The 19,921-nt window shown below is 44.1% G+C and overlaps 1 protein-coding gene across 4 annotated transcripts in view; it reads right to left on the bottom strand.

Moving 5' to 3' along the window:
• Positions 1–7,653: 7,653 nt before the first annotated feature.
• Positions 7,654–19,921, bottom strand: part of OCRL (OCRL inositol polyphosphate-5-phosphatase) — a 53,778-nt gene continuing 41,510 nt past the window's right edge. For 2 of the 4 annotated variants that reach the window (XM_082717746.1, XM_082717748.1), the window contains exons 19-24: positions 16,782–16,805; positions 13,869–13,985; positions 12,869–12,953; positions 12,115–12,242; positions 10,280–10,391; positions 7,654–10,099 (exon numbers count right to left, since the gene is read on the bottom strand). In XM_082717746.1, coding sequence (XP_082573872.1) covers positions 9,978–10,099; positions 10,280–10,391; positions 12,115–12,242; positions 12,869–12,953; positions 13,869–13,985; positions 16,782–16,805 — 588 coding nt within the window. In that variant the 3' untranslated portion in view covers positions 7,654–9,977. The remainder of the gene's footprint in view (positions 10,100–10,279; positions 10,392–12,114; positions 12,243–12,868; positions 12,954–13,868; positions 13,986–16,781; positions 16,806–19,921) is intronic. The other 2 variants (XR_014307222.1, XM_082717747.1) reach the window with 2 other exon arrangements.

The raw sequence follows: 19,921 nt of genomic DNA on the forward strand, positions 1-19,921 counted from the left end.
ATTGCTTCTAGGAAGGTGATACTCATTTACCCTTTGACAAGCAGCAGACACGCATGTTCGCCCTCCCCTCTGCCAACACTGGAGTTGTACATGACACGGATTATTGGATGCTGGACTTTAGACTAAGTGCTGGGGATACCACGGTAAGGGAAATAAACCATGGTCTCTGCCTCCACAGTCACTGACCCAGTGGGAGAGCGGCCTGATCCAATAATGAATGTGTAAATCACACTGTGATGATGCTCTGGCGGAGACTGTAGCATGGGAGGAGTTGGCTCTGTGGTGAGAGGGGGCTGAGAGCAGTCAAGGAACAAGTCCATGTAGCTGAAGCGGAGAGAGGTTAGGGTTAGGAGGCTGGAAGTCAGTAGCACTCAGACCTGCAGGGCCTTGTGGGTCCCAATTCTGGGAAGTCACTAAATGGCTTTAAACAGAGGGATGATGTGATTAAATTTACCTTTGGAGACTCACTTACAAATTGTTTTTAATTCTTAAAATTGTGGTGAAGTAATGAAATTTACCACTGTAGCCATTTTTAAGTGTATGATTCAGTGCTGTGAAATATATTCATATTGTTGTGCAACAAAGCCCCAAAATGTTTCCAACATGCAAAATTGAAACTCTATACCCATTAAACAACAACTTCCCATTTCTCCCTTTCCCTAGCCCCTGGTGGTTACCATCTACTCGCTGTCTATAAATTTGACAGTGCTAGGTACCTCATACAAGTGGGCTCATACAGTACTTGTCTTTTTATGACTGGCTTATTTCACTGAGTATAATGTCCTCAAGGCTCTTCCATGCTATAATGAGTCAGAGTTTCCTTCATTTTTAAGGCTGAATAATATTCCACTGCATGCAGATACCACATTTTGTTTCCCCATTCATCCGTCAATGGACACTTGAACAAATGGACACATTTGTTATTGTGAATAATACTGATATCAAAGTGGGTGTGCAAATCATCTGTTCAAATCCCTGTTTCCAATTCTTTTGGATCTTATACCCAGAAGTATGATTGATGGATCATATTGTAGTTCTAACTTTTTGAGGAAACTTGAGTATCACTTTTAAAAAGCTAATTCAGGGGCGCCTGGGTGGCTCAGTGGGTTAAGCCGCTGCCTTCGGCTCAGGTCATGATCCCAGGGTCCTGGGATCGAGCCCCGCATCGGGCTCTCTGCTCAGCAGGGAGCCTGCTTCCTCCTCTCTCTGCCTGCCTCTCTGCCTGCTTGTGATCTCTCTCTGTCAAATAAATAAATAAAATCTTTAAAAAAAAAAAAATAAAAAATAAAAAGCTAATTCAGCAAGGCTGATTTTGTTGGTTACAGAACAAAAGAAAACAGAACTGGTTGGCTGTTAAAAGCTGTTAACTTTTTGGACGACACTAATATATTTTACCAAGTACCCTGTACACACCCACAAGTGGACTTCCCTCAAGTTAATAGAGCTCAGTATGAATAATAAATGTATTCATATTTCAGAAACACCTATTGTATACAGACTTGTGTCTTTAAGTGCTTTGAAGGACAGTCTTTATTTATTAACAAAATGTCGTTGAGCACTGATGATATTCTCAGGCATTGTGGGGAAATCCAAAATATGCCCAGCTTGGTTCCTACTCTCATGATGCTTCTTGTCCCAGATGGGCAACAACACCTTTTCTGTGTGGTGTGTTAAAACAGTGGTACAAATGGAAGGTTCTGAGAGTTCAGAGGAAGCAGGAGTTGTGGGAGTAGACTTCCTGGAGGAGGTGACATTTGGGCTTGACAGGGTTTGGGCAGGTGGAGTGGTGGGGGCTAGAGTTCCAAGCGACTGACACAGACTGAGCCCAAGAGGAGTTTAGGGAAGATAAGGGCATGATAAGGTCAAGACTGGGAGTTTTGGCCAGAGAGGTGGGCGGAAGAAACTAAGGAGAGCTTTAATCACAGGCTGAAGAACTGGAACTTCTGTGGTTAAGTGGAGGCTCAGGACTCTGAGGGGTTTTGATGAGGGGAATGACATCAAAGCATTACATTGGGAGGATTAGTCTGGCAGTGATGTGTGTAGAATAAACTGAAAGGGAGCTGAAAAATTAGTCAGAAAGGGATTAAGCAGGACATGCCAGGCCTGAGGTAATGAGTGTTTGGATTTGGTGGTGGGCCTGGGAAGTGGGCAGTGGAAAGGAGGAAAGAAGGTCAGATGGACGAGACTAGGAACAGCCTGAATCTGGCCCCATGAGAATGTCCCATGACACCCTTTCCCCTCCCCTCCTTCCTTCCCTCCTCCTTTCCTTCCCTCTTTTTTCCCTCTGTCTTTATAAAAAAATATTATGTATGACTTAGGACGACCAGTTCAACTTATTTTGGTTTCCTTCAGAACCTTGCATAGTGGCCTACCCTTACAGGCGCTCCATAAATATTTGTTGAATTGCACCTGGTGACTGATTAGAAGTGGGCCAGGGACCAAAAATAATCAAAGGTTCCAGTCTGGCTGATGGGAGAGAGGAAATGCCAGGAGACGTTGGTCAGGGTCAGAGTCAGGTTAATTTATCCTACCGGCAGGTCACCTGGCTGATGTGAAATCTTGGGATGTAGCTTGAAGAGAGATTTCAAGGAGCACCCCCACTTTCATCCCCACTCCAGCTGGGCAGATACTAGCTATATGTAAAAGCCCAAATTTTGGTCTGGGGTCATATTCTGGTCTGCCACTAGCCAAGTACCAAGCTAAGTAGTGCTTCTGAGCCTGTTTTACCCAACTCTGGAAGGGGGATAAAGAAGTCCATAATAAAGTCGTTGTCAAGGCTGAAAGTGAGGTTAAATGTATTAGCACCGCATCTGGAGTAAATGATAGCTGTAATTGTTTGCGACTATTACTGTTATTAAGAAGAAGCATAAATCATGAAGTTCTAGAGTGAAGTCATCCATGGCTTCCTGTTGCCTGTAGAATAAAAGGCAGCCTCCTTCCCAGGTTCCGCAGGCTCTGCCCACCTCTCAGCAAACACCCCTACCCCCACCCCACTGTGTTCTGTCTGTCTGTCTCCTGAACACAGCAAGCTGCTTTGCATTTGCTCTTTCCTTTGCCTGGAATGTTCTTTGCCAGATCTTGTATAGCTGGCTTTTTAGGGGGGCAAGTGCCTTATATACTGTGCAATCATCCTTCAAATCAAAATATGGGACCCGTTGGTCTCCTGAGATTAGGTCTTGGCAACCATCATCTCCTCAAGGCAACCTTCCCTGACCAAGTCTGCTTGCTGTGCCCTCTGGCACGTCACCCTGCCTTATTCTCTCCAGAGCGTTTGTCCTACTCTCCAGTTACCTTGTGCATTATTTCCATCTGCTTTACCCCATCCTGCCCCATGGTGGCTATATCATCAGCACCTTGAACAGCACCTGGCACATAGGAGGCCTCAATAAATACTTAATGAATGGCTGATATTGAAGATGCAAGGCAGGGGGCGGGGTGGGGTGGCGGTGGTGAATGATGGGAACAAGTCCAGTGAGAGTGGGAAGAGATGGACTCAAAGCACAGTGACAGAGTTAGCCTAGGCAAGAAGGAAGACCACTTACTTCTGACACAGGTGGGAAGGGGGAAGGATAAGGTAAAGCTGTGACATTTTGATTTGCAGAGCAAGACTTTGAGGGTTGCTTTGGCTAACCACTTTGACATTTTCACAAAGCAAAGGGTGTGGCCACCTACTGAGAGCGGAAGGGCTGAGGAAGAGGTCTGGACCTGGAGGCCAGTGGAAGTTTTGGAGTAATTATACTAGCTGCTATTTATTTAGCACTTGCGCAGCAGGCACTGTTCCCGGCCCTTGAAATGTACTAGCTGATACCATCTCATGATGATCCAGTGAGGAAAGGTACTATTATTACTTTAAGATGGGGTAACTGGGGCACCTGGGTGGCTCAGTTGGTTGAGCATCTGACTCTTGATTTCAGCTCAGGTTGTGATCTCAGGCTTGTGAGATCAAACCCTCCGCTGGGCTCCACGCTCAGCACAGGGTCTGCTTGGGATTCTCTCTCTCCCTCTGTCCTTTCCCCCAACTCCTGCTTAAATAAATAAATAAATAAACAAACAAAATGTGGTAACTGAGGCCTAGAGAGGTCAATATACTTTTGTGCAACTTTGGACACCTAGGAGTGGCACAGCTAGGATTTGAATCCAGGCAATCTGAGTGTTGGAGCCTATGCAAAGAACCACAGCAATTTCCTGTCTCTCAGTCCCTGAGGCACAAGTCTATGAAGGGTCCTCAAGAGAGGAAGAGGAGGGACGCCTGGGTGGCTCAGTTGGTTAAGCAGCTGCCTTCAGCTCAGGTCATGATCCCAGCGTCATGGGATCGAGTCCCATATTAGGCTCCTTGCTCCGCAGGGAGCCTGCTTCTCCCTCTGACTCTACCTGCCACTCTGTCTGCCTGTGCTCGCTCGCGCTCGCTCTCTGACAAATAAATAAATAAAATCTTAAAAAAAAAAAGAGAGGAAGAGGAAGACTGTGGAACGAATGATATATGTAGGCCTACAGCTATGCCAGGAAGCCCAGAAATGGAAGTGCTGGGGGTGGTGATGACTTTGTTAGGCTTGATGAAGTTGGAAGCCGAGCTACTCTGTTTTGGGGTTTTTTTTGGGGGGGGGGGTTCTTGGGCTCAGTTCAAGTCAGTCTTCGGTAAGCATGAGCCCTTTTTTTTTTTCCCTAAAAAACCTATTTTATTTATTTCTTTATTTGTCAAATAGAGAGAGATTGTGCACACAAGCAGGCAGAGTGGCAGAGAGAGAAGGCTTCCCGCTGAGCAAGGAGCCCAATGCGGGGCTCAATCCCAGGACCCTGGGATCATGACCTGAGCCAAAGCCAGATGCTTCACCGACTGAGCCACCCATGTGTCCCAAGGAAGCTTAGCTATTCTTAAGTGCACAAGAAAGGTGGTTTCTGGATAGAGGAAAGCAGCACATGCAAAGGCCCTGAGGTGGCAAAGAGCTTAGCTAACTGGGAGGAGTGAAAGGACAGTGTCAGAGTATAGTGTTGGGGGCAGGGGAACGTTACTGAGCATTCAAACATTCTAAGATAGGGTGTAGGCACTGGTATTTTTTAAAACCCTGGGTTATGTGCCCAGGGTTAAGAACCACTGATTTAGACCAGTTTCCTCGTAATACTCATTTGGGGCCCACACTTGGAGAAACATGCTCTAGATGACTCTAGTGAGTAGCCAGGATTGAGAACTGCTCATCTATACTGAAGATGGGGAAGTGAAAGGCACAAAACCATGGCTTCAAAGTGTGATTGAAGAAAAGGCAAGCCCCTCTTGTCTACCTGGGGGGCTGGGGGTTGGGAGTAGCTCCCACAGGAGCTACTGTCCTGTGGGAGCTACTCCCAAACCCCAGCCCCCCAGGTGGACAAGGGAGAAGGTTAAGTAGCATTGGCTGGGTAAGAATCAATTCAGGTAGGAGCAGCAAAAGTGGAAACTGGAGGGGGCATTTATCTACAAAGCAGAGAAAGAAGGGCCAGGAACCAGGCACCCAGGGCAGGGCGGAGCAGGATAGGAAAAAGCAAAAGGAGGTGCCTGGGCAGATGGGCAGACTGCAGGTGTGGTTCCTGAGGCTCAACAACAGCCAGGTGTCACATACTAGTGATGGCCGCTCGGTATGTGTCCTTTAATTTACACCTCAGCCCTACTTCCCAAACGTGCAGGAGAAGGCTGAAATATGGGAGTATAGACCGTGGCACTGTGATGTCTCTGTGGTGGAGGGGGAGGGCAGTGGAGTAGGCTGAGCATGGGGTCTGTTATCTAGTTGACAGGATTAATGTCAAATGAAAAGACAGAAAGCCTTTGGCAGTTGCGAGACAATCAGTGAAATACAGGGGAGAGCTAAGGGGCGCAGGGCAGAGGCTAAGAGCTACACAGCACCCACTGCTTACTGGGCCTGCCACGTCATTTCTTTTTCACTTAATAATGCAGGGCCTGGTAGGCCATGGGAAGTTTGGAGTTTCTTCTAAATGCACTGGGAACTCACTAAGGAGTTTTGAAGAGGGAAGTGAGGAGATGTAGTTAACTCATCAAAACAAGTGCTAGGGGGGCACCTGGGTGGCTCAGTGGATTAAGCCTCTGCCTTCAGCTCAGGTCATGATCCCAGGGTCCTGGGATGGAGCCCCACATCGGGCTCTCTGCTCGGCAGGGGACCGGCTTCTCCCTTCCCTCTGCCTGCCTGTCTACTTGTGATCTCTCTCTCTCTGTCAAATAAATAAATTAAATTTTTAAAAAAGTAAAAATTAAAAAAAAAAGTGCTAGGTCTGTTCCATTTTATAGGCCAGGAAACTACAGGCTAGCCAGTCTAGGGTCACACACAGGGAGGAAGTGGCAGAATCCAGAGCGAAGATCAAACCTCTCTGATATGAATGGTGGCAAAATGTTAACAGGTGGTGAGTTAAGGGTATAGAGTGTTCACTGTATCCTTTTGAATTTTCTGTATGTTTGAAAGATTTTGTAATAAAAAGATGGAAGAAAGAATTAGGTCTAACACCAAAATTTAAACTCTTCTTTCCCACTCTGGCATGCTGTCACTAACCTAAGTGACCTTGAGTCCCTCATTGTCCCTTCTAAGCCTGAGTCTGCCTGTGGGAACAATGAGATTGAGTTAGATCACTAAGGTTCTCTGCCTAACGCTTGGTGATCCCACTCTGGCTGTGTGTAGCTGTTAATTATTAGGCTACACCAAGAGCCAGGTCATCCACGTGCCCGGTGGTCTGAAAGACCCAGTGGTTCTTCTGTAACAGGAGCCAGGATTGCAGTTGGTCACCTCTGGAAAGGTCGTCACTGAGGCTGCTCTGCCCACATTGCCAGCTGCTGTGTAAAAACTGCTGGATGTCCGTCGTCTCTGTCCGCTGGGGAGAAATCTCTCTCAAAAGGAAACACCTTCCCCTGCCAAGGCTTCGGGTGGGGCTAAAAAAACTGTTTATGACAACACTGAATCAGCACATTCATCAGGGTCAAGCTCATAGTCAGACGGAACTGGAAGAGGGCCCTGGTTGCAAAGAAAGCTCCAGCTGAGGCCTATTTGGTCTGAAAGGGAAGAGAACCAGAATGGAGATCGGCAGGGGAATGAAAGGCACCATGCTCAAATTAGGGGTTTCCTCTAATTCAGATTAGAGCCCCTCTAATTCAGATTAGAGCCCCCCCCAAAGAACTAAATTTATGGACTTTGTCCCCCCAAGAGGTAATAAAGTTTCAAAACTGATTTTCAAAGTTGCAAAATGAATCCTGTGAAAACAGGCTCTTTGTAGGGAATGTCTAAACTGCTGAGGCTATATTGGCAAGGACATTGGGTTCTCCCAAAATATGTATGTTCGGGTTTGTTGGATTTCTGGGGGTGGGATGATCATGAATCTGACCCAGGGTGACATTTACATGCATAAAGAATCAGCATCTTTTTTTCCTAACAGTGTTATTTTGTTGCCTGAATCCCCAGGGTTAAGATAAGATCCTGGGCTGGCCTCTGGAAGCACTGTGACTTCTTTCTTAGCCTCTGAAAATACGTGGCTGCTTCTCCCATCCAAGGTCAAATATACTGAGATTTCTTGTATTTCCCTGTAAGGAAATAACAGAAGAGTCATAGCTGTGAGGACCACAGTCAAGTGGGACCCAGTGACCTAAGCCTCCCTCCTCAGTTCTTCTTACCAAGATCACACTTATTTTTCACACAACATATATTTATTCAGAAAAAAAATTTGCAATAAATTATAATAAAAAAAGATGACACAAAATACAGAATACCACTAGCAGCTTTGCTTAGTGACCAAGACATTTCTGGGAAATATAAGAATTACAGAGTAAGAATCAGAAAACAGTGAAAGGGAAACTAATGCAATGTCACCATGTGGGTTCGAACCATTTCTTCCCTAAAACAATACAGATGCAGAGTTCTTCTCTACCAGCTGGATCTGAACTCCTTACTTCAGAGGAGCTATGAAATAAATAGCGCATTAGAGTTACTTAGGAATTAGAGGTTGGCTGCTGGAGTAGGCACAGTAGGGGAGCAGATTTCTTACACCTACTCTATTTCTGTCTCCCCTGCCTAGAGATTGTCTCAAACCCTTAATGCTGTATACATCCCAGGGCCAGAACTGGAAAAACACAGAGTCGGTAAACAAATTTAGTGTGTTTGCCTCATGAACAAAGAGCTAGGATGCTGCAAACGGTCCCCACCAACCATATCCTTGATGACCCAAAGATCCGAGGTTGGCAATATACTAGACAATGTGCCCAGGACAGGCATTTCCCTGTCTTTGTGTTACAACCTTGCCCCAGCTTCTCCAATCTGCCTCTCCTATGATCACTTTCTGGCCTAGTGGAGATGAGAAAAGCATTCTGCTCACAATCTTCCATTCATGAAATTCTGACCTATCAGATCTGCAGCTATTTGGCACCAGGAACTTGACTCCTAGTTTCCTAACTCCAAATCAGGAAAGGGTTTAACCAGTATATCACAGGATACATACCTTTTCTTCCCCTACAGAACTCAACTTACGAGAGATGGGGGGAACTGAAGAAGCATTCAGCAGTGGTGTTTCCCCTGGCTCTCTCCTTCAGTGTGCTAAAAGAGTCAAGAGTCAATGCCCAAGACCAGACACAGAGCCCGTACATTAGGCTCCTTGGCTTTAATGTTAACAGTCAAGAATGAGCTGATTCAGGGTGGTTTTAATGAAAGACATCCAGGAAGAAGCCAACTGCATCAGGCAGTTCTGCAGTCAGTGGCTGGTAGCTGGTTTGCCAATCATCACAGAATAATTTAAGAAAAAATGCTGCCCCACAGAGCTTGAGTAAACGAAAAGCTCAGAGGGTTGTCTTGGGTGGGAGAGAAAGGGGCTTCGTTGGGCTCACTGCACAGTCTCTTTTATGTAACACTGGATAAGGAGCCATAGGGAGCTGGTCATAGAGCCCAGAGCCAACCCTGGTGAGGGCGGGGGCAACAGCTGACCCCCGGTATTTCAGGAAACCAGAGATGGGTTCTAAGGATTATTCGCTATACCCTGCTGGGAGAAGGAGCAGTATCACCAGAGAGGCCCACCTGAGGTCCAGACTGCCTTTTTGACTGTGATGCAAGCATTGCTCTGGAGGTGGATTTCTAAGTGACGAATGGGTCCCCCAGACAACCAGTATTAGTTCTCATGTAAAATCTGATTAAGAACAGAAAGGGATGGTAGAAAGCAGGATCTGTCAAACACGAATATTTTCACTTCTGAAATGCTCAAAGTGCTTCCACTCTGACTGTGATTCTCTCACATCAATGGGATGTCATCTCTAGTAGTCCCTAAACTTCTGCTAGGAAATGTGGTCTGGGACAAGAGAATATGGTTCCACTCAGTGCAGATCCATGAAAAGGCCAATGTTATAGACATATAGATGCCACTGTAGTAGAAATGCACAAATGCATGTCACAACCACACGTAGATGGTTAATTCACTGTTGGGGACATTCGAGGAGTCACTAGCTTCACTCAGACTTCCTTTGACGTAATAGAACTAGTGGAGTGGAGTGCATAGGGGTGATATGGGAGGGGGTCGGGCAAAAGTGCTTTAGACGAAGGACTGCAAACGAGTCTGAGCTACAGCACGTAGTGCTTGTAGACCTAGAACGGGAACATCTCAGAATCTAGGCCTAGGGCGCTAAGGACAATCATGATAGCTGGGCAGGAGGGCAACAAACACATCCCCAGGTAAAGGAGTGTAAATACAGATCTCTTTGCCTTATAAAGAGAGAACACAAAAACACCAAAATATGGTACCTTTGGCTTGGCAATATAAGTCTAAAAGTATTTTGCTGTGTACGATATGGTAAGGGAGCGATTAGGCAACTCTCTTCCTCTTGCACTAGAAACAACCTTTCCATGCCAACAGGCTCAAAATTCTGCAACAGACCCTTCCTGTGGCATGACTTTTCAAATCATTCTGAAATACTTGGTGCCCCAAATCTTCCACCTCTAGAATCTCAGAGAGTACTAAGAGGAAAAGGCTTATTAGTCTTCATCACTTTCAAGAAATCCCAGAAGGAACTGGATAGCACGTTGACGGTCACTTGGAGTCTGTCTTGCCATAAGATTGGGTGGAGGCCTTAGGAGAAGACTGGTGAAGAGAGTGGCTAGAGGGTGAGAGAAAGGAAAGGGGAAAAATCTTTGTTAGACACAACCGAAGCAAAGCCTCAGGGACAGGAACTGGGGGACCAGGGGATGAGGGCAGTGGGCCCTGTGCCTGGATGTGAAAGCTTTCCCAACCATCCCACCCTCCTGCTCGTGTTGCTATTCTCATGAAGTACTCTTACCGATCATGTTTTCGCTGACGTTGTTGTATTTAGAGAATTTTAAGAGTTCTCGAAGGAATGCCATCAAGTAATGGAAAACATTTCTATGGCATCTTGGAAGCTGGGAAATCACCTGTTTTTAAAAAGAGGAGGACGGACAGTGAGGAGAACAAGTGAAAGAAAGGAGTAAGAAGAGCTTTTAGCTGCCACAGTAGTTTATCATCCAGCCCATAGAGGATCCCATTCATTTGTCACAACTCTCTTTTATTTCCTCATGACTACCAGAGTACCTGCCAAATGAAAACTTCCAAGTCAGAATGGTCATACTGTTTGGTCTCTGTACACTCAATGACCAGGCCACAGTCACATGTGTGATATGGTCATCACACATTCACACATATCCACCACCTCACAAGCAGGTTAGTATTAATCTGGTCTTTTCCTCAGACAAGTAGCCACAGCATCTGCCAAGCTCAATGGTTTTCTCTGTAATGTCATTTAGCATGGATGGGAGCTCCTCTTAATATTCACTGTTCTGATTGAATGGTATTCTCAGCCACTGTGCATCAAAATTATTTCAAGATTGAGGGGCGCCTGGATGGCTCAGTGGGTTAACCCTCTGCCTTTAGCTCAGGTCATGATTTCAGGATCCTGGGATCGAGCCCCGCACTGGGCTCTCTGCTCAACAGGGAGCCTGCTTCCCCACCCACCCCCCCCGCCTGCCTCTCTGCCTGCTTGTGATCTCTCTCTCTCAAATAAATAAATAAATAAATAAATTTTAAAAAGTGGTGCCTGGGTGGCTCAGTGGGTTAAAGCCTCTGTCTTCGGCTCGGGCCATAATCCCAGGGTCCTGGGATTGAGCCCTGTGTTGGGCTCTCTGCTCAGTGGGGAGCCTGCTTCCTCCTCTCTCTCTCTCTGCCTGCCTCTCTGCCTACTTGTAGTCTCTGTCTGTCACATAAATGAATAAAATCTTTTAAGAAAATCTTTAAAAAATTATTTCAAGATTGAAAATAAACATCAAGAAGGGGCACCTGGCTGGCTCAGTCAGTGGAGCATGCGACTCTTGATCTTGGGGTTGTGGGTTCGAGCCCCACACTGGATGTAGACATTACTTTAAAAAATATTAAAGAAAATATTTTATTCATGTATTTGTCAGAGAGAAAGAGGGAACACAAGCAGGGAGAGCAGCAGGCAGAGGGAGAAGCAGGCTCCCTGCTGAACAGGGAGCCTGACACAGGACTTGATCCCAGGACCCTGGGATCATGACTGAGCTGAAGGCAGGCATTTAACCAACTGAGCCTTTTAGGTGTCCCTAAAAACAGAATCTTAAAAGAAAAAAAACCCACCATGGGGGCTCCAGGGTAGCTCAGCTGGTTACATGTATGCCTTCAGCTAAGGTCAAGATCTCAGGGTCTTGGGATCAAGCCCCATGGCAGGCTTACCACTCAGCAGGGAGTCTGCTTCTCTCTCCCCCTCTGCCCTGCCCCCTCGCTTGTACCCTCTCAAATAAATGAATAAAATCTTTAAAAAAAAAAAAAGCAACACCATGAAGACAAAAAGGAGAAAGGCTCACAAATGTCACAGATCCTTCCTGGTAACATCAGCCAGAACTCCATGTATGATCAGCTTCACCAATCCAATGCCAGAGTAGAAGTATCTGACCCACTCAATAAGCCAACTAGAAAAGTATGGCAAATATAACGGGAAATAACACAACCTAAAATTTAAGAGTTCCAACTCTCAATGTTGGTGTCCTACCATGAGTGACAGATTCAAACCCATCCTACCATATCTAAAAATTGATTTCTCTATGGGGGCACTTGCCCCAGATATATCCTCAGAGCAGTAAAACTCACCTGTCGGCAGTTCTGGGGATCCTGAGCAGAGTCAAGGCATCGCTGATACAGCTCATAACAGATGACAGGCTCTGGCAGGGCTTCCAGGAAAATGAGCAGTGCTTCAGCCACGGAGTGATTACTGCCAGCTGGATGAACTTAAGTCAAGGGAAAGGGGCTCCAGGAAAAAGTCCACACAGAGACCCGATTTGCTTTCTTCCTCCAGCTCCCTCAGGGACGTTTCCTCCCTATTATTCAGGGCACACTGATCCTAATTGGGATTTGATATTTTATTGGTCCAGGTATGCTGCAGGTGAGCTGTTACAGAATTGACCAAAGACTCTTGGGAGGTTTGGCTCAACTTGAGTCAGGGGAATATGGCGTGCAGAATGACATTCACACTGGATCAGTCCTTGAAATTAGTCACCAATGTTTCCCATCCTCTTCCATGTCCTAGTGACAACACATGTGGTGGCAGGAGTGATCAAGGGCCTGAAGCAGAACAGTACCAGTGCTGTGGGTCCTATGTTCCATATTTATTAAAAATCATTGTTACCTACCCCTTGATTCCTTTCAGTAAGAGTCTGAGACAAGAGAGAAGTCAAAAGTTCCTGAAAGGAATTGAAAAACAACTGCAGAATCAATGATTACCTTATAGTAAAAGACAGTTACAAAGAAAGTAAAGATGGAAACACAAAGCTCAAATGCAGGTGGGAAGGAGAGTTTGGTCAAAAATTCTTCATCCTGCTTCCTAAGCCTTTGTCAAAAAGGATACGGATTGTCTCGGGAATGCTAGTATCCAGACAATCAATGATCTGCTGTAACTCTTCCTGCATTCCAGGGGTTTGGAACAGGTCCTCCTACCAGAGAGGTCACAATGAATGGAACAAGGCAAGATAATCGGCCCTAAGTTTCTGAAGACCACCCAGGGATCAAGAGAGTGGCAGGATGCAGATGGAAGGGTGAGCTGTTACAGAATTGACCAAAGACTCCTGACTAGGAGCAGAGGTGTGATAATGGCATCTTTTCCACTTATCATCTGCATAAACCACATGAAATTTTGTTTCAAACAAGAAAATGATCTTCAAAGGTTTTAGCTTGTACTTGAGATGGAAGAGGACTAGATGCCTAGAGTGGGAGATGAGGTGTCCCCACTTCTAGCTTCCTGACAAGTAGAAGGCAGACTCCAAAGAGCTGAACCACATTCACATACTGAGACTAGGGAATGCTAGGGCAGGGGTAAATGGCATGCCCATACCAAGCCTTGCCTTTGAGTTCTATTACTCTTTGGTAGGTAAGAAAACATTTTCCTTCAATGTAGTCCCAAGAAATTTCTCTATCTGGGGGGTTGGGTTGGAGGTAGCTAGCATTTTAGATAGGATTAAGAAAAGAAAACCAAATTAAAGAAATGGGCTTGAAGTTTGCTTTGGACTTTAAAATCTGCAATGCCTACGTGAGACCGGAAGCAGGTCTTACAGACTGAGGTACACAGCGGTCCAGGGAAAAGTTTGTGTAGCCAGTAGACAGGCGTGCTTGGTTTGGGCCTGGCTCCACCATTACACTTAGCTGTGGTCTTAGTTGAATCACTTAGTTTGCAGGCTTCAAGTCTCATATCTGTAAATAAGGATACTTCCATCTGCCTAGATGACCCAATAGCACTGCTCTGTGAATATAGCTTGGAAAAGTTACAAGCCCTATTCCGACATGAGATATTATCATTTCCTACCAGATTCACACACCTTCCAAAGTTGCAGGGCAGGCCCATAGTCACTTACCTGGTGACAGGCGTATTTGAATAAGTGATCTACCAGAAGCCAGATCTCCTTGGGGACCTGAAGGGGTCTCTCGCTGGCACCTTCATCCAAGGGAACCATCTGCAGAACGGATTTCTCCTAATAGATGAAAAAGGAGATTCAAAGAGGTCTCAGTAAAAACTTGTGTAACTTAATCTCCTTCATATTCTGCTTATGTAGGTACAATGTGATCTTCTTAAGATTTTTCATTTTTTTGCTTCCTGGGGACACCCCTGGTCAGAAGGCACTTGATACAGATTCCCACGTTAAAGGATTTCCTTCCTCTTCTAGATGCTTAACAGTGAAGCATTCCATTTGGGTTTATTATGTTCATCACATGGGCACTGGGTGCACTGTGTACTGTAAACCCTCTCAGGGGTGACACAAAGAATGAGCACTACAGCAGTACCGGCACAGCAGAGTGCGCAGGCTGCCCGAGACCTAGGGACCGTTCCAGCATGGCAGCCTATACAGTCCTCAGAGACGGCAAGTTTTTGTTGACTTTTAACCTACGATTCTCTCAGGTCTTACCACAAATATTACAGTTTTCATTGCTGATTTAAATGAGGCTCTCTGGTCCTCAGAAATTAAAGACAATTCTCCACATTACACCTACATTCATGAATATTTCAGGCTCAATGGAAGGTCTAATCTTAAGGCACTAAAACTCATAACCCTTAAGATCCAAAAAATAGTAAACCAAATACAGCACACCAAGAGCCAGAAATACTGTGAACAGTTCAGGGTCTGAGTCCAGAAGTTATTCTTTATTAAAAACTCAGCAGAGATTTCTCAGGTCTGTGCCCTTTTTCACGTATCCTACTTTCTTAGATTCTCCTGAAGGAATCTAAGAGAAAAACCCGAAAGTGACAACTAAATCTGAACTTGTAAATGGCTGGGGAAATAAACTCAATTATCTTATGTTTATATAGTCAAATAGAAATTACATTAAAAAGTGTCTGTGACAGATTAAAAGTCATATGAAAGCAGCCTTCAGAAAAATCCTAGTGGAGAAAATGGTGACCATTTTTTTTTGGATCTTCTCCCCCTTTCTCCAACTCTGGGGTAAGGTATATATTGTGTACTTTCAAGTTTAGGAAACTCTGTACATTCTATCCCCAACCCCCAACCACATTGCCTTATGGGGAAAAAAAAAGAAGTGTTTCACTACTTCCAGAGACTGTGTATACTAGAGCAGAGCTGAGGGCTCTGCTTAACATTATGTTCTTCAATAAGCACTGGTGACCTTTTAAAGCTGCTGTACCTTTCTAAGAGAATGAGGAATAGAAAAGAGCATGACAGTCCACTGCTGTTTAAAATCTAATTTCTTCACATTCATTTTGCTTCCTTTCTTTTTTTCCCTGGGATTCTATCACTTGATATTCATGTTCCATGTAGCTGCCAGAACTTCTACCAGCGGCTCATCCACTAACTTCTTTCCGGTTGCTAGTATTAAATCCAGGCAGACACATGGTGTCTGAACCAAAGCACTGTCCATAATGCGCTCTGCTCATTTTCTGAACCAAATGTAACACATGTATAGATTTAGCATATGCCTCCAAACTTACCACATATAAGTTATTCAGCACTGATCCATGTACTTTTTAAAAAATTCGACATCCAACTGACGCTTTTCTTGTACTAAGGCATTAAGGCAATACAAGGCAATTTCATCTCACTGTCTGAGATGAAAAGACATTATGGCCTGCTATTAACAAGGAAGGGCTGGAAAGCAGAACGGCCTCAATCCTTAGCAATTTAAAAAGGTTAATAAAATGTCAGTAGGTTATATACATCATTCACTATGCATTTTCAAACTCGTGTGATAATATAAAATGTCATATTTGTGTCTCTAAAGTCTAGAGAAAGATCATGCACAAGAAACAATACTTTCTCAAAAGTCCACAAATTATCCTGAATTCCCATTTTTAAAGGGAAATCAGGCACACTTTGTTTTCTTTCAATGAGACACATGTGGTGCCTGATAAGCCCACAGTTTGAAACCATAGTGCTAAAAACTAAGGCAGAAAACAGTACACCATCCCCATTATCAAAATGCATTAAACTCCACCAAATGGGGATATCACATTAGATACTCATTAGATACTATGTGACAGCGCTTTAAGAATGTTTTTTCAAGCCCATGTTTCTCTACCCGATAGGCCGTATGGAGCCAGATACCCTCCAGCCTGAACAAGGGAGGTGGCCCAGCACTGTACGACTGCTTTACTAGCTTCCTTCACTAGGTATTCAGGAGACCTGGGTTCCAGTCCCCTCTGCCCCACATGTCAGGAACAAGCCCCTGATGTCAGGAACAGTAGGACTTCAGTGAGTGTTTCAACCTTCCTGGGCCTTGGTTGTCTTGTCTATTAGAATGGAGAGAACACCTTACCCATCCAAAGGCAGAGCACTAGACCAAATGATCCCTTATGATCTCGTGCAGCTTGAGGATTCTGTGCTGTTTCTTAACCATACACCTATGGATTCTTTTAGTAATTAACCGTTATTGTCACTAACTCCAAACCATTCTTAACGCCACAGAAATCCAATTCTGGTTTTACTATCATTGGAAATGGAGGACAGCTAAGCAGTGCCCTCCTCCACCTCATGAACTTTCAGATATATCAAGGCGGCTCTTTAGTTACTTCTCATTTTAAACATACAAATCTGGAATTTGAGTCTTATTACTTTTATGTACTGGGTCTCAATGGTTACCAGTGCAACAAAAGTCTTTTCTATGCTTCAGACGCACTTAAAGACGGCTGGTAGGACTTTGGTGGATTCTCATGGAGCCAGAGGACTCTGAAATGGGAAAGACTAGGGGCAAATTCTAGGGACAACAGTTAACTGTTAATCAAGCACAGGAAACACATAACCACCAATGGATTGCATTACCTTTTCTAGGAAGCTGTCTTCTTCCTGAGAGCAGAGCAGGAAAAGAAAGTCATTGACAGACAGAAAATTATTTGAATTAATTTACAGAATTAGAAACAGATCAGTATTATTAGAACTCACTAGCTTACTAGATACATACACTATAAACATAAGCTGTAAATTTTTCAAATAAATCATTATTGTTGAAAATGGAACATGTTCTCATATGTAAAAGTTCTGTATTATACATATTAAATTTTCATGCAGTTTATTGAGATTATCACTCAAGAAACATACATACATGTGCAGTCCTAGACTTTTGTGTCCCTTGGCAGCTGCCAGCTGACCTGGCCAAATGCCCAGTGGTGGCTCCTTTCCACATGCTGCTTGGAGCCAGGCCCTGCTGCTACACAGTGCAGCTTCTTACCTCATCCTAATGCTACACGAAGGACGACTGTGAGTCCAACAGTGGCCATTCAGAGGGACACAATCGGCTTCTCTCCTATCTACTGCCATTCCTCTCACCTTCGTTGGTCCCCTAAGCAGTATTCCACACTCTTTTCCCTAGCCCCGGACCTACTCCCCTCTTCAAAGGACCCGAGAATCCCCAAATAAGGAGGCCCATCTGAATTGTAAACTTATTTCATTTCAGACTTTGTGGACCAGAAGACCCATCATTAACCCCTATTATGTTTTCTTATAATGTATAAGACGAAAAAGAAACAAAGGAAAGGGAAGAAGGCACCTTTTTAATGGTCTCTGTCTTTTTGTGCTCTTATTACAATCCAGTAACCAGCACTACAACAATAACTACTGCCTCCATTTAGTGGGCACTGCCTAACGTGCTCGTGTACAGTGTCATTTAGTCTGCACAGTGTGCAAAGTAGGTATTATTTCCATTTTATAGATGAGTAGGCTGAGGCTCTGAGAGGTTCAATTATTGCCCAAGGTCATACTACTAGGTATTAAGTGGCAGTATCAGGATTAGAACTCAGGTCTGATGGACTCTATAATCATTACCACCACGGTCTCCTACACAACTCAGAAAGTACAATTTGGCTGCTTCCTAGGCAGAGAGGCAGGGGAAAGCTGTGAAAAAGACAGTGAGAAACAAAGCCCCATGGTTAGCGGAAAGAGCACTGGCACTGGAGGTAGACAGTCCTGGGTTCAAATCTTTGTTCTGCCCCCAATTAATTTTGTACAGACATTAGGCAAGTTACTCAACTTTGTAAAGCCTCAGTTTCCTCATCTCCAAAGCAGAGAGAATAATATCTCCTTTGTAGGGTCAAGGAGGCAGCCTAAAATCAGGCATGGTAAGGCAGTGGTAGTGCAGTGTATGAGCACTTCCCATCCATTGCCAACTGGAATCCTCCCAATTCTGCCATAGGCCACCAGGAACCTGAGTATAAAACACATTTCTCAGGTCTGACAGTAAAAGAAGTCCTGATCTCACTATGAAAGATGTGCAGGAGGCTGGAGGTGGCAGAGTATGTGTTCCCTATTCCAAATAGCAATGTTAAGTGCATTTCCCCCAAATGACTGTTATAGATATGGTGGGTAGATATTTTAGTATTATTAGATACATTATGAATTAAACAGGCTCTTGTACGGTGAGTGCTGTGAAGTGTGTAAACCTGGTGATTCACATACCTATATCCCGGGGGATAAAAATATATTATATGCTTATAAAAAAATAAAGAATTTTTTAAAAGATGGGAAGAATAAAGAAAAAAAAAACTAGACACATAAAAGGAAAAAAAATAAAACAGGCTCTTAGAGGTTTACCTATACTTCTAAATACCACATATGAGATAAAAATAATCAGAGTAATATTGCTTCATAAAATATATTTATAGTATTGTAATTAAAATATTTTTTAATTTAAAAGTTAAATTCTGAGTGCCAAATATCCAATTTAACACAATTTTGGAAAACAACCTTTTTAAAAAATTTAAGACTATTTATTTATTAAGAAATTGTAAAACCTGCCTAATAGACTTCTCTATTTTTCCACCCATGAATACATGCCACATGACATGATGCGTAGAACTAGGCAGTTTTCATACACTACCCTGTTAATTCAGGCCCTCAAAGAGGTTTTCTTCAAGCAGTGACCATCTACTAGTGCAACGCATGTCTTTGGGGAGTGTTGGTGGGGGCGGGGGAGGATGAAAAATGAGGCTACACAGAAGAAAATGATATGGTCCCTGACTTGGGTTTGCAATTGAGTTGGGGTAAGAAGTCCCAGAGTTTATAGCCTGATATTGTTATAATTCACAAATATGGGTTCTCAATAAACGGTTAATAGGAAAAACAAACAAAACAGGGGTTCAAAGGAAGGAGATGGCTTTCAGATGGGGCGATCAGGGGACTTTTTACAATGGAGATGGGACCTAACTAGCCCTTAAAAGATTCATAGGATTTTAAAGAGTGCAGATGGGGTTGGGACACTACAAGTGGAAGAGGCAAAGATAAACACAGGTTTAGAGAAGGTAAGTCCCAAGGTAAAAGTAGGGAAAAGTCTGTTCTGCAGGAAGCATGGGGGGATGCTCAGAAAAGTAGTGGGAAATAAATATGAAAAGCAATATTGAAGTCAGACTTTGGGGGAACTTGAATGACAGGTAAAGCAATATGGATATTTAGCAGGCATAAGCAAGCTGCTGACTACCTTTAAGGAAGTCCTAGGCCCCAAAGCTGTATTAGAGGAAGATCAGTCTGACAGCCCTGAATAGGAAAAATGAAAGGGTAGTGATAGAGGCAAAGGAAATTGGTTTTGTTGTTATTTTTTAAAGATAGAGTGAGAGAGAACACACAAGCAGGGGGAGCAGCAGGCAGAGGAAGAAGCAGGCTCCTGCTGAGCAAGGAGCCCAATGCAGGACTAGATCCCAGGACCCTGGCATCAAGATGAAGGTAGCCGCTCAACCAACAGAGCTACCTGGATGTCCCAAGGCAAAGGGAATTCTTAAAAGGCTATCAAGGTAGGTCAAAAAGAAATAAACACTTTAACAATGGGAAAATAATATATTTTTTAAGTGAATGGATTAAAGAGAAAATTCTGAAAGAAGAATCAAAAGGACTTTGATTAGATATTGGTGGAAAAGCAGCACATTTACACTGAGAATTTACTTCTCTGGCTATAGGCATATAGTGGATGTAAATAA

This window comes from Mustela nivalis (genome assembly GCF_964662115.1).
Source record: "Mustela nivalis genome assembly, chromosome: X".
Lineage (NCBI taxonomy): Eukaryota > Metazoa > Chordata > Mammalia > Carnivora > Mustelidae > Mustela > Mustela nivalis.